Source organism: Bufo gargarizans, chromosome 1, assembly GCF_014858855.1.
Source record: "Bufo gargarizans isolate SCDJY-AF-19 chromosome 1, ASM1485885v1, whole genome shotgun sequence".
Classification (NCBI taxonomy): Eukaryota; Metazoa; Chordata; class Amphibia; order Anura; family Bufonidae; genus Bufo; species Bufo gargarizans.
This window is the reverse complement of record NC_058080.1, coordinates 608,524,822-608,539,034: the sequence shown is the minus strand read 5'-3', so window position 1 is coordinate 608,539,034 and position 14,213 is coordinate 608,524,822. Positions and strand designations below refer to the sequence as shown.

The 14,213-nt window shown below is 47.6% G+C and overlaps 1 protein-coding gene across 1 annotated transcript in view; it reads left to right on the top strand.

Annotated features, from left to right (window-relative positions):
- HSD17B4 (hydroxysteroid 17-beta dehydrogenase 4) overlaps positions 1-14,213 on the top strand; it is a 242,657-nt gene that overhangs the window by 148,929 nt on the left and 79,515 nt on the right. The window contains exon 17 of the mRNA XM_044275890.1: positions 4,025-4,090. Within this exon, the coding sequence (XP_044131825.1) occupies positions 4,025-4,090 (66 nt within the window). The remainder of the gene's footprint in view (positions 1-4,024; positions 4,091-14,213) is intronic.

The window sequence follows — 14,213 nt, the reverse complement described above, 5'->3', positions numbered from 1 at the left end:
TGTGCGTGCTGCAAAACTGACAATCAGCAGCATAGACCCCCCCCCCCCCCCCTTCCACTAGTTTGTGGGTTGATACGATGTGGTACATGAAGTGCTATTTATTTTATTTTTTTCCGGCCCATCGTACTGGATGAACAGGGATTTGGTGCTGACAAACACTGAAACTCTTTGGGGGGTGAATGATCATTCATCCCCATAGATCGGTGATTGCAGCTGAATGAACTGGCGGTTATCCGGGTTGGCTCTTAGTGTTTTTTTTGTTTGTTTTTTCATCTCAAGCATTGCCACTTTTAGAACTGCTTCAAATAGTGGTGCTGGGCTGTCATAAATCAACCAGTGTGCCTGTCTGGTTCAAAACCTAACCTGCAGCTCATGCCTGTAAGGAGTTGTCCTCTTGTCCTATATTGATGACCTATCCTCAGGACAGTTAATCAGTATCTGATCGGTGGGGGCCCGACTGCCAGCACCCCCACTAATCAGCTGTTTACCTGCTCGCCTTCCTCATTGCAGTGGCTCCTCTGTGCCATTCACCTAAATGGGCTCCTTCCTATTCACTTGATTAGGGTACACTTATCCCATTGAAGTGAATGGGACTACCTGCTCACCAGTGCAGTCAGGAAGGTGAGCGGGTAAACTGAGAACACGGTGCCTGTACAAGCGTTGCATGCTCTAAATACAGCTGATGCCGGCTGTTGGGTCCCACCGAGAACACTGTGCCTGTACAAGCGCTGCATGCTCTTCATACAGCTGATGCCGGCAGTTGGGTCCCACCGAGAACACGGTGCCTGTACAAGCGCTGCATGCTCTTCATACAGCTGATGCCGGCAGTTGGGTCCCACCGAGAACACGGTGCCTGTACAAGCGCTGCATGCTCTTCATACAGCTGATGCCGGCAGTTGGGTCCCACCGATCTGATATTAATGACCTATCCTGTGGATAGGTCATCAATGTAGGTTAAGCGGACAACCCCTTCTAAGATCGGTGCAAAAAACAACAAATCCAACAATTGGCTTAACTTATATTCTGATTTAAACTGACATATTTTGTGAACAAGTGTAGGTTCACTTTAAATTCACATCACGTTTTATGCCTCCACTTCATGCATACGTTAGAAAAAAAGATACAAAAAAGCAGCACACTACGTTCTTGTATCCTGCAGAGTCCAGTAAAGTGTACGTGTTTTTTTACAATGGTAAAAGTATTTATTTATTTTTACAATGGAACTCTATGGTGAATGGAAGCCACTGTACGGCATCAGTCTGAGGCATTTGTTTAATGTATACATTAAACGAATGGGAAAACATGATGTGAACCCACCAGTGCTGGAGATGAACACTCTTGCTGACCGATGTATGCCCCTTCCTGCGTCGGAGAGGAGCACAGCCTGGTTTCTATATGACAAGTGGTACGTGCCTTTATGGCAGGGCAGTAAGCCATTTGAAAAGTCTCATTCATTCAGATAAACACGACTCTAGATCTGAACTAGGCCTTAAAGGGAATCGGTCACCAGTTTTATGCTGCCCTATTAGTGGAGAGTGATCCATACTCAATTCGTTTAAAGGAGTTTTCCTATTGTTTAATGCTGATGACTTGTCCTCAGTATGTGATTTGGTGGGGTCTAACTTCTGGCACCCCTGCTGATCAACTGTTTGAAGAGGCTGGGGTGCTCCAGTGAGTGCCCCAGCCTCCTTGCACCCTAAAAAGCACAGCACCGTCCATTGGATTAGCCGCTGGTATTGCAGTTTGGCACCATTCTCCTGAATGCAGCCGAGCTGCGCCTAGATCATGTGATCAATGAAGACGCAGTCTCTTGCATCATCTGTTCGGTGGGTAGCCCATGATTGAGACCCCCTCCGATCAAATACAGTTGACCGTGTCTACCTCTAGCAGTGACCCCACTTCTGCGGATACCATCACTTTGGAGAACACATTGTACTGCATGGTGACTGCACAGATAATCTGTGAATGATTTTTATTTTCTTCCACTAGACAAGTAGTTGACCTACACTGTATTTTCTAAAAAGCTTTACACAGGGTTTTATCTGACTTGGAGTCAGCAGGGTTCCTCATATTGAGAATGTAAGAAGCTAAGGGTACTTTCACACTTGCGTTGTTTGATTCCGGCAGGCAGTTCCGTTGCCTGAACTGACTGCCTAATCAGACAAACTGTATGCAAACGGATGTCATTTTTTCTGACTGATCAGGCATTTTTCAGACTGATTTAGGATCCTGATCAGTCTGAAAAATGCCTGATCATTAAGAAAAATGCATTGCAATACCGGATCTGTTTTTCCAGTGTCATCAGGCAAAACTGATCATTTTATTTATTTTTTTCTCATTTTTAAAGGTCTGCGCAGACCGGAAGGACTGATCCAGCATTCCAGTATTTTAAATGCCGGATCCAGCACCAATACATTCCTATGAAAAAAAAAATGCCGGATCGGGCATTCAGGCAAGTCTTCAGTTTTTTCCGCCGGAGATAAAACCGTAGCATGCTACGGTTTTCTCTTTTGCCTGATTAGTCAAAATGACTGAACTGAAGACATCCTGAATGGATTGCTCTCCATTCAGAATGCATGGGGATATGCCTGATCAGTTCTTTTCCGGTATAGAGCCCCTGTGACGGAACTCTATGCCGGAAAAGAAAAACGCTAATGTGAAAGTAGCCTAAGGGCTCTTTCACACTTGCGTTCTTTTCTTCAGGCATAGAGTTCCGTCGTCGGGGCTCTGATCAGGATTCTTCCGGCATAGTTTTATCCTAATGCATTCTGAATGGAGTGAAATCCGTTCAGGATGCATCAGGATGTCTTCAGTTCCGGAACGGAACGTTTTTTGGCCGGAGAAAATACTGCAGCATGCTGCGCTTTTTGCTCCGGCCAAAAATCCTGGAGACTTGCCGCAAGGCCGGATCCGGAATTAATGCCCATTGAAAGGCATTGATCAGGATCCGGCCTTAAGCTAAACGTTGTTTCGGCGCATTGCCGGATACGACGTTTAGCTTTTTCTGAATGGTTACCATGGCTGCCAGGACGCTAATGCAGCCATGGTAAAGTGTAGCGGGGAGCAGCATACTTACCATCCGTGCGGCTCCCGGGGCGCTCCAGAGTGACGTCAGGGCGCCCCAGGCGCATGGATGACGTGTTCGCATGGCACGTCATCTATGCACATGGGGCGCTCTGACGTCACTCTGGAGCGCCCCGGGAGCCGCACGGACTGTAAGTATACCGCTCCCCCGCTCCTACTATGGCACCCAGGACTTTAATAGCGTCCTGGCTGCCATAGTAACACTGAAAGCATTTTGAAGACGGATCAGTCTTCAAATGCTTTGAGTACACTTGCGTTTTTCCGGATCCGGCTTGTAATTCCGGCAAGTGGAGTACACGCCGGATCCGGACAACGCAAGTGTGAAAGAGGCCTAAAAAATGTAAACTTTGCAACAGTTTACACCCTTTAGTACATAGTAATGCTGTGTATGTGTTTATAATTTTGCTATTTTAGTATAATGCAGGTGATCGGTCATACAAATTCTGTAGGAACATGTTTATTTTTTGTTAACCATTTAGACGTGCATAAACCATATTGGTGAAATTTAGGGCACATCCATTTTCTGGCTCAGTATCAGGGTTATAATCATTTATTTTGCTGCTAGATCATATTTTTTTCAGCCGTCCTGAGTTTCTTGGAAAATGTATTTATTTTCCTATTTTTCATGTTCTTGTGTATTGCCATCTTCTTGCCTGACCATTAAGGAGGAGAAAAATCTCGCTGGGAGCTAAAATTGGGAAGAAGGCTCTTGCTGTATTTTAATGTTAATGCTGCAGACCTGAGGAGATATACCGTATGGCAGATGTGCTACTTGCCTTAGATAAGGTTTAACATATTACTTAAGGGAATTGGACCAAAATGAAACACTTTTGCACAGAACTGGGAAGACTTCTGCTTGCAAGTGAAAGGTTTAACAGCATGTTTTCTCCTTTTATTTGTGTCTCCTGTGAATCTTACATTTTTATTTACTTTGTTTTAGGCCACTGCTAATGCGCCCAATCGCCCCCCAGATGTTGTTGCGACTGATGTCACCACAGTAGATCAGGTACATTTTTATACTTGTTACTGCACCATCTCCAGTCAGTCTAGTGGTAAAATTGTCCGTGTTAATTGTTATAATTTTGTATTTTCATATTAACTTTTTCATTTTTCTTAATGAATTATCCCTACAAATTTTGAGGTACAAATGAATGACTGCTCTTGACGATAGTCTTCCTATTACAGTTCATCCAGTGTTGTTGCCATTTTGCGTCATAAAAAAGTTAGTGGTTAGTGGTCCAACTTTATGCTACCCATACTAACTGCAGCATAAAGTAGAGACAGGTGAGTTGATTTTAGTGGTCTGTCATTTAAGTTAAAAGTAAGGGTACTTTCACACTAGCGTTATTCTTTTCCGACATTGAGTTCCGTCCTAGGGGCTCAAAAATTTATCCTAATGCATTTTGAATGGAGAGCAATCCGTTCAGGATGCATCAGGATGTCTTCAGTTCAGTCTTTGACTTTTCAGACTGAGAATACCTCAGCATGCTGTGGTTTTATTTCCATCCAAAATTCCAGAACATTTTCCGGAATGCCGGCTCCGGAATTTTTTCCCATTGATATGCATTAATGCCTGATCCGGCCCCAAGTGTTCTGGCAAAACAGATCCGGCATCACCGGCAAATAAATGCCGGATCCATTTTTCCGGATGACACCGGAGAGACTGATTCGGCATTTCAATGCATTTGTCATACGGATCAGGGTCCTGATCAGTCTGACAAATGCCATCAGTTTGCATGCATTTTGACGGATCCGGCAGGCAGTTTCAGCGACTAAACCAACATCACCAACTAAACCGAGAACCAACATCACAATCATTGCAGACTGGGCCTGGAAAAGAGTCCCGGCCACCTGATAAGAGTCATGGTTATTCATGACTTCCTGCTCTCCTGCCCACCTGCTGATGAGTGACAGTCTTCTACCTAGTTTTCTCCCTTTCTCTCTAGGAGAGAACTGCCAATCATCAGCAAATAGACAGGGAGAGCAGGAGATTATGGATAACCATGACTTGGGTAGATTTGACTCTTTTCAAGGCCTGTGCTGCAATGATTATGATTAGAGTTGAGCGAACACCTGGATGTTCGGGTTCGAGAAGTTCGGCCGAACATCCCGGAAATGTTCGGGTTCGGGATCCGAACCCGATCCGAACTTCGTCCCGAACCCGAACCCCATTGAAGTCAATGGGGACCCGAACTTTTCGGCACTAAAAAGGCTGTAAAACAGCCCAGGAAAGAGCTAGAGGGCTGCAAAAGGCAGCAACATGTAGGTAAATCCCCTGCAAACAAATGTGGATAGGGAAATGAATTAAATTAAAAATTAAATAAATAAAAATTAACCAAAATCAATTGGAGAGAGGTTCCATAGCAGAGAATCTGGCTTCCCGTCACCCACCACTGGAACAGTCCATTCTCAGATATTTAGGCCCCGGCACCCAGGCAGAGGAGAGAGGTCCCGTAACAGAGAATCTGTCTTCATGTCAGCAGAGAATTAGTCTGCATGTCATAGCAGAGAATGAGGCTTCACGTCAGCCACCACTGCAACAGTCCATTGGCATATATTTAGGCCCAGCACACACACAGGCAGAGGAGAGAGGTCCCGTAACAGAGGATCTGGCTTCATGTCAGCAGAGAATCAGTCTGCATGTCATAGCAGAGAATCAGGCTTCACGTCAGCCACCACTGCAACAGTCCATTGTCATAAATTTAGGCCCAGCACCCAGGCAGAGGAGAGAGGTCCCGTAACAGACAATCTGGCTTCATGTCAGCAGAGAATTAGTCTGCATGTCATAGCAGAGAATGAGGCTTCACGTCAGCCACCACTGCAACAGTCCATTGGCATATATTTAGGCCTAGCACACAGGCAGAGGAGAGAGGTCCCGTAACAGACAATCTGGCTTCATGTCAGCAGAGAATCAGTCTGCATGTCATAGCAGAGAATGAGGCTTCACGTCACCCACCACTGCAACAGTCCATTGGCATATATTTAGGCCTAGCACACAGGCAGAGCAGAGAGGTCCCGTAACAGACAATCTGGCTTCATGACAGCAGAGAATCAGTCTGCATGTCATAGCAGAGAATGAGGCTTCACGTCACCCACCACTGCAACAGTCCATTGGCATATATTTAGGCCTAGCACACAGGCAGAGCAGAGAGGTCCCGTAACAGACAATCTGGCTTCATGACAGCAGAGAATCAGTCTGCATGTCATAGCAGAGAATGAGGCTTCACGTCACCCACCACTGCAACAGTCCATTGGCATATATTTAGGCCTAGCACACAGGCAGAGCAGAGAGGTCCCGTAACAGACGATCTGGCTTCATGTCAGCAGAGAATCAGTCTGCATGTCATAGCAGAGAATGAGGCTTCACGTCAGCCACCACTGCAACAGTCCATTGGCATATATTTAGGCCCAGCACCCAGGCAGAGGAGGGAGGTCCCGTAACAGAGAATCTGTCTTCATGTCAGCAGAGAATTAGTCTGCATGTCATAGCAGAGAATGAGGCTTCACGTCAGCCACCACTGCAACAGTCCATTGGCATATATTTAGGCCCAGCACACACACAGGCAGAGGAGAGAGGTCCCGTAACAGAGAATCTGTCTTCATGTCAGCAGAGAATTAGTCTGCATGTCATAGCAGAGAATGAGGCTTCACGTCAGCCACCACTGCAACAGTCCATTGGCATATATTTAGGCCCAGCACACACACAGGCAGAGGAGAGAGGTCCCGTAACAGACAATCTGGCTTCATGTCAGCAGAGAATTAGTCTGCATGTCATAGCAGAGAATGAGGCTTCACGTCAGCCACCACTGCAACAGTCCATTGGCATATATTTAGGCCCAGCGCACACACAGGCAGAGGAGAGAGGTCCCGTAACAGAGGATCTGGCTTCATGTCAGCAGAGAATCAGTCTGCATGTCATAGCAGAGAATCAGGCTTCACGTCAGCCACCACTGCAACAGTCCATTGGCATATATTTAGGCCTAGCACACAGGCAGAGGAGAGAGGTCCCGTAACAGACAATCTGGCTTCATGTCAGCAGAGAATCAGTCTGCATGTCATAGCAGAGAATGAGGCTTCACGTCAGCCACCACTGCAACAGTCCATTGTCATAAATTTAGGCCCAGCACCCAGGCAGAGGAGGGAGGTCCCGTAACAGACAATCTGGCTTCATGTCAGCAGAGAATTAGTCTGCATGTCATAGCAGAGAATCAGGCTTCATGTCAGCCACCACTGCAACAGTCCATTGGCATATATTTAGGCCTAGCACACAGGCAGAGGAGAGAGGTCCCGTAACAGAGAATCTGTCTTCATGTCAGCAGAGAATCAGTCTGCATGTCATAGCAGAGAATGAGGCTTCACGTCAGCCACCACTGCAACAGTCCATTGGCATATATTTAGGCCTAGCACACAGGCAGAGGAGAGGTTCATTCAACTTTGGGTAGCATCGCAATATAATGGTAAAATGAAAATAAAAATAGGATTGAATGAGGAAGTGCCCTGGAGTCCAATAATATATGGTTATGGGGAGGTAGTTAATGTCTAATCTGGACAAGGGACGGACAGGTCCTGTGGGATCCATGCCTGGTTCATTTTTATGAACGTCAGCTTGTCCACATTGGCTGTAGACAGGCGGCTGCGTTTGTCTGTAATGACGCCCCCTGCCGTGCTGAATACACGTTCAGACAAAACGCTGGCTGCCGGGCAGGCCAGCACCTCCAAGGCATAAAAGGCTAGCTCTGGCCACGTGGACAATTTAGAGACCCAGAAGTTGAATGGGGCCGAACCATCAGTCAGTACGTGGAGGGGTGTGCACACGTACTGTTCCACCATGTTAGTGAAATGTTGCCTCCTGCTAACACGTTGCGTATCAGGTGGTGGTGCAGTTAGCTGTGGCGTGTTGACAAAAGTTTTCCACATCTCTGCCATGCTAACCCTGCCCTCAGAGGAGCTGGCCGTGACACAGCTGCCTTGGCGACCTCTTGCTCCTCCTCTGCCTTGGCCTTGGGCTTCCACTTGTTCCCCTGTGACATTTGGGAATGCTCTCAGTAGCGCGTCTACCAACGTGCGCTTGTACTCGCGCATCTTCCTATCACGCTCCAGTGCAGGAAGTAAGGTGGGCACATTGTCTTTGTAGCGTGGATCCAGCAGGGTGGCAACCCAGTAGTCCGCACAGGTTAAAATGTGGGCAACTCTGCTGTCGTTGCGCAGGCACTGCAGCATGTAGTCGCTCATGTGTGCCAGGCTGCCCAGGGGTAAGGACAAGCTGTCCTCTGTGGGAGGCGTATCGTCATCGTCCTGCCTTTCCCCCCAGCCACGCACCAGTGATGGACCCGAGCTGCGTTGGGTGCCACCCCGCTGTGACCATGCTTCATCCTCATCCTCCTCCTCCACCTCCTCCTCATCCTCGTCCTCCTCGTCCTCCAGTAGTGGGCCCTGGCTGGCCACATTTGTACCTGGCCTCTGCTGTTGCCAAAAACCTCCCTCTGAGTCACTTCGAAGAGACTGGCCTGAAAGTGCTAAAAATGACCCCTCTTCCTCCTCCTCCTCCTCCTCCTGGGCCACCTCCTCTTCCATCATCGCCCTAAGTGTTTTCTCAAGGAGACATAGAAGTGGTATTGTAACGCTTATAACGGTGTCATCGCCACTGGCCATGTTGGTGGAGTACTCGAAACAGCGCAACAGGGCACACAGGTCTCGCATGGAGGCCCAGTCATTGGTGGTGAAGTGGTGCTGTTCTGTAGTGCGACTGACCCGTGCGTGCTGCAGCTGAAACTCCACTATGGCCTGCTGCTGCTCGCACAGTCTGTCCAGCATGTGCAAGGTGGAGTTCCACCTGGTGGGCACGTCGCATATGAGGCGGTGAGCGGGAAGGCCGAAGTTACGCTGTAGCGCAGACAGGCGAGCAGCGGCAGGATGTGAACGCCGGAAGCGCGAACAGACGGCCCGCACTTTATGCAGCAGCTCTGACATGTCGGGGTAGTTGTGAATGAACTTCTGCACCACCAAATTCAGCACATGCGCCAAGCAAGGGATGTGCGTCAAATTGGCTAGTCCCAGAGCTGCAACGAGATTTCGCCCATTATCACACACCACCAGGCCGGGCTTGAGGCTCACCGGCAGCAACCACTCGTCGGTCTGTTGTTCAATACCCCGCCACAACTCCTGTGCGGTGTGGGGCCTGTCCCCCAAACATATGAGTTTCAGAATGGCCTGCTGACGTTTACCCCGGGCTGTGCTGAAGTTGGTGGTGAAGGTGTGTGGCTGACTGGATGAGCAGGTGGAAGAAGAGGAGGAGGAAGCCGAGAAGGAGGAGGTGGCAACAGGAGGCAAAGAATGTTGCCCTGCGATCCTTGGCGGCGGAAGGACGTGCGCCAAACAGCTCTCCGCCTGGGGCCCAGCTGCCACTACATTTACCCAGTGTGCAGTTAGGGAGATATAGCGTCCCTGGCCGTGCTTACTGGTCCACGTATCTGTGGTTAGGTGGACCTTGCTACAGATGGCGTTGCGCAGTGCACACTTGATTTTATCGGATACTTGGTTGTGCAGGGAAGGCACGGCTCTCTTGGAGAAGTAGTGCCGGCTGGGAACAACATACTGTGGGACAGCAAGCGACATGAGCTGTTTGAAGCTGTCTGTGTCCACCAGCCTAAATGACAGCATTTCATAGGCCAGTAGTTTAGAAATGCTGGCATTCAGGGCCAGGGATCGAGGGTGGCTAGGTGGGAATTTACGCTTTCTATCAAATGTTTGTGAGATGGAGAGCTGAACGCTGGCGTGTGACATGGTTGAGACGCTTGGTGACGGAGGTGGTGGTGGTGGTGTTGGTGGTACATCCCCTGTTTGCTGGGCGGCAGGTGCCAACGTTCCTCCAGAGGCGGAGGAAGAGGCCGAGGCGGCAGCAGCAGAATAGGCCGAGGCGGCAGCAGCAGAAGAGGTAGCAGGGGGAGCCTGAGTGACTTCCTTGGTTTTAAGGTGTTTACTCCACTGCAGTTCATGCTTTGCATGCAGGTGCCTGGTCATGCAGGTTGTGCTCAGGTTCAGAACGTTAATGCCTCGCTTCAGGCTCTGATGGCACAGCGTGCAAACCACTCGGGTCTTGTCGTCAGCACATTGTTTGAAGAAGTGCCATGCCAGGGAACTCCTTGAAGCTGCCTTTGGGGTGCTCGGTCCCAGATGGCGGCGGTCAGTAGCAGGCGGAGTCTCTTGGCGGCGGGTGTTCTGCTTTTGCCCACTGCTCCCTCTTTTGCTACGCTGTTGGCTCGGTCTCACCACTGCCTCTTCCTCCGAACTGTGAAAGTCAGTGGCACGACCTTCATTCCATGTGGGGTCTAGGACCTCATCGTCCCCTGCATCGTCTTCCACCCAGTCTTGATCCCTGACCTCCTGTTCAGTCTGCACACTGCAGAAAGACGCAGCAGTTGGCACCTGTGTTTCGTCATCATCAGAGACATGCTGAGGTGGTATTCCCATGTCCTCATCATCAGGAAACATAAGTGGTTGTGCGTCAGTGCATTCTATGTCTTTCACCGCTGGGGAAGGGCTAGGTGGATGCCCTTGGGAAACCCTGCCAGCGGAGTCTTCAAACAGCATAAGAGACTGCTGCATAACTTGAGGCTGAGACAGTTTCCCTGGTATGCATGGGGGTGATGTGACAGACTGATGGGGTTGGTTTTCAGGCGCCATCTGTGCGCTTTCTGCAGAAGACTGGGTGGGAGATAATGTGAACGTGCTGGATCCACTGTCGGCCACCCAATTGACTAATGCCTGTACCTGCTCAGGCCTTACCATCCTTAGAACGGCATTGGGCCCCACCATATATCGCTGTAAATTCTGGCGGCTACTGGGACCTGAGGTAGTTGGTACACTAGGACGTGTGGATGTGGCAGAACGGCCACGTCCTCTCCCAGCACCAGAGGGTCCACTAACACCACCACGACCATGTCCACGTCCGCGTCCCTTACTAGATGTTTTTCTCATTGTTATGGTTCACCACAACAACAAATATATTATTTGGCCCAATGTATTGTATTCAAATTCAGCGGGATATAAATTTGAGGCCTAGTATTTAGGCGCTGGGTGACCGGTATGGATTTAGTGACAGAATTAGACTTGGAAATGCACAGAAGCGTGTGTGTGAAGTTATTCTGAATGACCCAATGTGCACCTTGAATATTATATACCCTTTTAGGGATAGATTTCAAATAGCTCTGATATAGCAGAAACCACTAAATTATGAAATTGCTAAATTGGGAATTGTACTTCAACCCAGAACAAAAAATGTGCTTTGACGGACACTAAATAACTTTCCCAGCTACAACAGGACAGCGGTAACGAGAGATTTAGCAGGATATAAATTTGAGGCCTAGTATTTAGGCGCTGGGTGACAGGTATGGGTTTAGTGACAGAATTAGACTTGAAAATACACAGTAGCGGGTGTGTGTGAAGTTATTCTGAATGACCCAATGTGCACCTTGAATATTATATACCCTTTTAGGGATAGATTTCAAATAGCTCTGATATAGCAGAAACCACTAAATTATGAAATTGCTAAATTGGGAATTGTACTTCAACCCAGAACAAAAAATGTGCTTTGACGGACACTAAATATCTTTCCAAGCAACAACAGTACAGCGGTAACGAGAGATTTAGCAGGATATAAATTTGAGGCCTAGTATTTAGGCGCTGGGTGACAGGTATGGGTTTAGTGACAGAATTAGACTTGGAAATACACAGTAGCGGGTGTGTGTGAAGTTATTCTGAATGACCCAATGTGCACCTTGAATATTATATACCCTTTTAGGGATAGATTTCAAATAGCTCTGATATAGCAGAAACCACTAAATTATGAAATTGCTAAATTGGGAATTGTATTTCAACCCAGAAGAAAAAATGTGCTTTGACGGACACTAAATAACTTTCCCAGCTACAACAGGACAGCGGTAACGAGAGATTTAGCAGGATATAAATTTGAGGCCTAGTATTTAGGCGCTGGGTGACAGGTATGGGTTTAGTGACAGAATTAGACTTGAAAATACACAGTAGCGGGTGTGTGTGTGAAGTTATTCTGAATGACCCAATGTGCACCTTGAATATTATATACCCTTTTAGGGATAGATTTCAAATAGCTCTGATATAGCAGAAACCACTAAATTATGAAATTGCTAAATTGGGAATTGTACTTCAACCCAGAACAAAAAATGTGCTTTGACGGACACTAAATAACTTTCCCAGCTACAACAGGACAGCGGTAACGAGAGATTTAGCAGGATATAAATTTGAGGCCTAGTATTTAGGCGCTGGGTGACAGGTATGGGTTTAGTGACAGAATTAGACTTGAAAATACACAGTAGCGGGTGTGTGTGAAGTTATTCTGAATGACCCAATGTGCACCTTGAATATTATATACCCTTTTAGGGATAGATTTCAAATAGCTCTGATATAGCAGAAACCACTAAATTATGAAATTGCTAAATTGGGAATTGTACTTCAACCCAGAACAAAAAATGTGCTTTGACGGACACTAAATAACTTTCCCAGCTACAACAGGACAGCGGTAACGAGAGATTTAGCGGGATTTAAATTTGAGGCCTAGTATTTAGGCGCTGGGTGACCGGTATGGATTTAGTGACAGAATTAGACTGGGATATGGCCAAAAAATAACCACACTATTGCTGGTTAAATGCACTTGGTGACGGGCGCAGCTTGCCCCTGATGTAGTATATGGCCAAAAAATAAACAGACTATTGCTGGTTAAATGCACTTGGTGTGACAGCTTCACCCTGATGTAGGCTTTAGCCAGAAAACAACCACACCATTGAGGGTTAAATGCACTTGGTGACAGGCGCAGCTTGCCCCTGATTTTGTATATGGCCAAAAAATGAACAGACTATTGCTGGTTAAATGCACTTGGTGTGACAGCTTCACCCTGATGTAGGCTTTAGCCAAAAAACAACCACACCATTGAGGGTTAAATGCACTTGGTGACAGGCGCAGCTTGCCCCTGATTTTGTATATGGCCAAAAAATGAACAGACTATTGCTGGTTAAATGCACTTGGTGTGACAGCTTCACCCTGATGTAGGCTTTAGCCAAAAAACAACCACACCATTGAGGGTTAAATGCACTTGGTGACAGGCGCAGCTTGCCCCTGATTTTGTATATGGCCAAAAAATGAACAGACTATTGCTGGTTAAATGCACTTGGTGTGACAGCTTCACCCTGATGTAGGCTTTAGCCAAAAACAACCACACCATTGAGGGTTAAATGCACTTGGTGACAGGCGCAGCTTGCCCCTGATTTTGTATATGGCCAAAAAATGAACAGACTATTGCTGGTTAAATGCACTTGGTGTGACAGCTTCACCCTGATGTAGGCTTTAGCCAAAAAACAACCACACCATTGAGGGTTAAATGCACTTGGTCGCAGCTTGTGCTGGCGCACCACAAGACACAAAATGGCCGCCGATCACCCCAGAAAAATGTGACTGACAAACGGTCTGGGCAGCCTAAAAACAGTGAGCAATTGAGGATCAGCAGCTCAATGATCCACAGCTGCAGATCGATCAGTTAATCAAGTCCTTTGGAGGAGTTAATCTGCCTAATCTCGCCCTACTGTCGCAGCCGCAACCTCTCCCTACGCTAATCAGAGCAGAGCGACGGGCGGCGCTATGTGACTCCAGCTTAAATAGAGGCTGGGTCACATGGTGCTCTGGCCAATCACAGCCATGCCAATAGTAGGCATGGCTGTGATGGCCTCTTGGGGCAAGTAGTATGACGCTTGTTGATTGGCTGCTTTGCAGCCTTTCAAAAAGCGCCAAGAAAGCGTCACAAAAGCGCCAAGAAAGCGACGAACACCGAACCCGAACCCGGACTTTTACGAAAATGTCCGGGTCCGTGTCACGGACACCCCAAAATTCGGTACGAACCCGAACTATACAGTTCGAGTTCGCTCATCCCTAATTATGATGTTGGTTCTCAGCAACCATTTAGTTTTAGCTCATGAGTGACACACCGCTGCCATCAACATTTTTGTCACTAATTGATGCTGCCCTCAGTGAGGTTAGCATAAAGTTGATGACAGGTTCCCTTTTAAAATCGTGACCCTATCAAAGTTGTATGCACTGTACTTTCT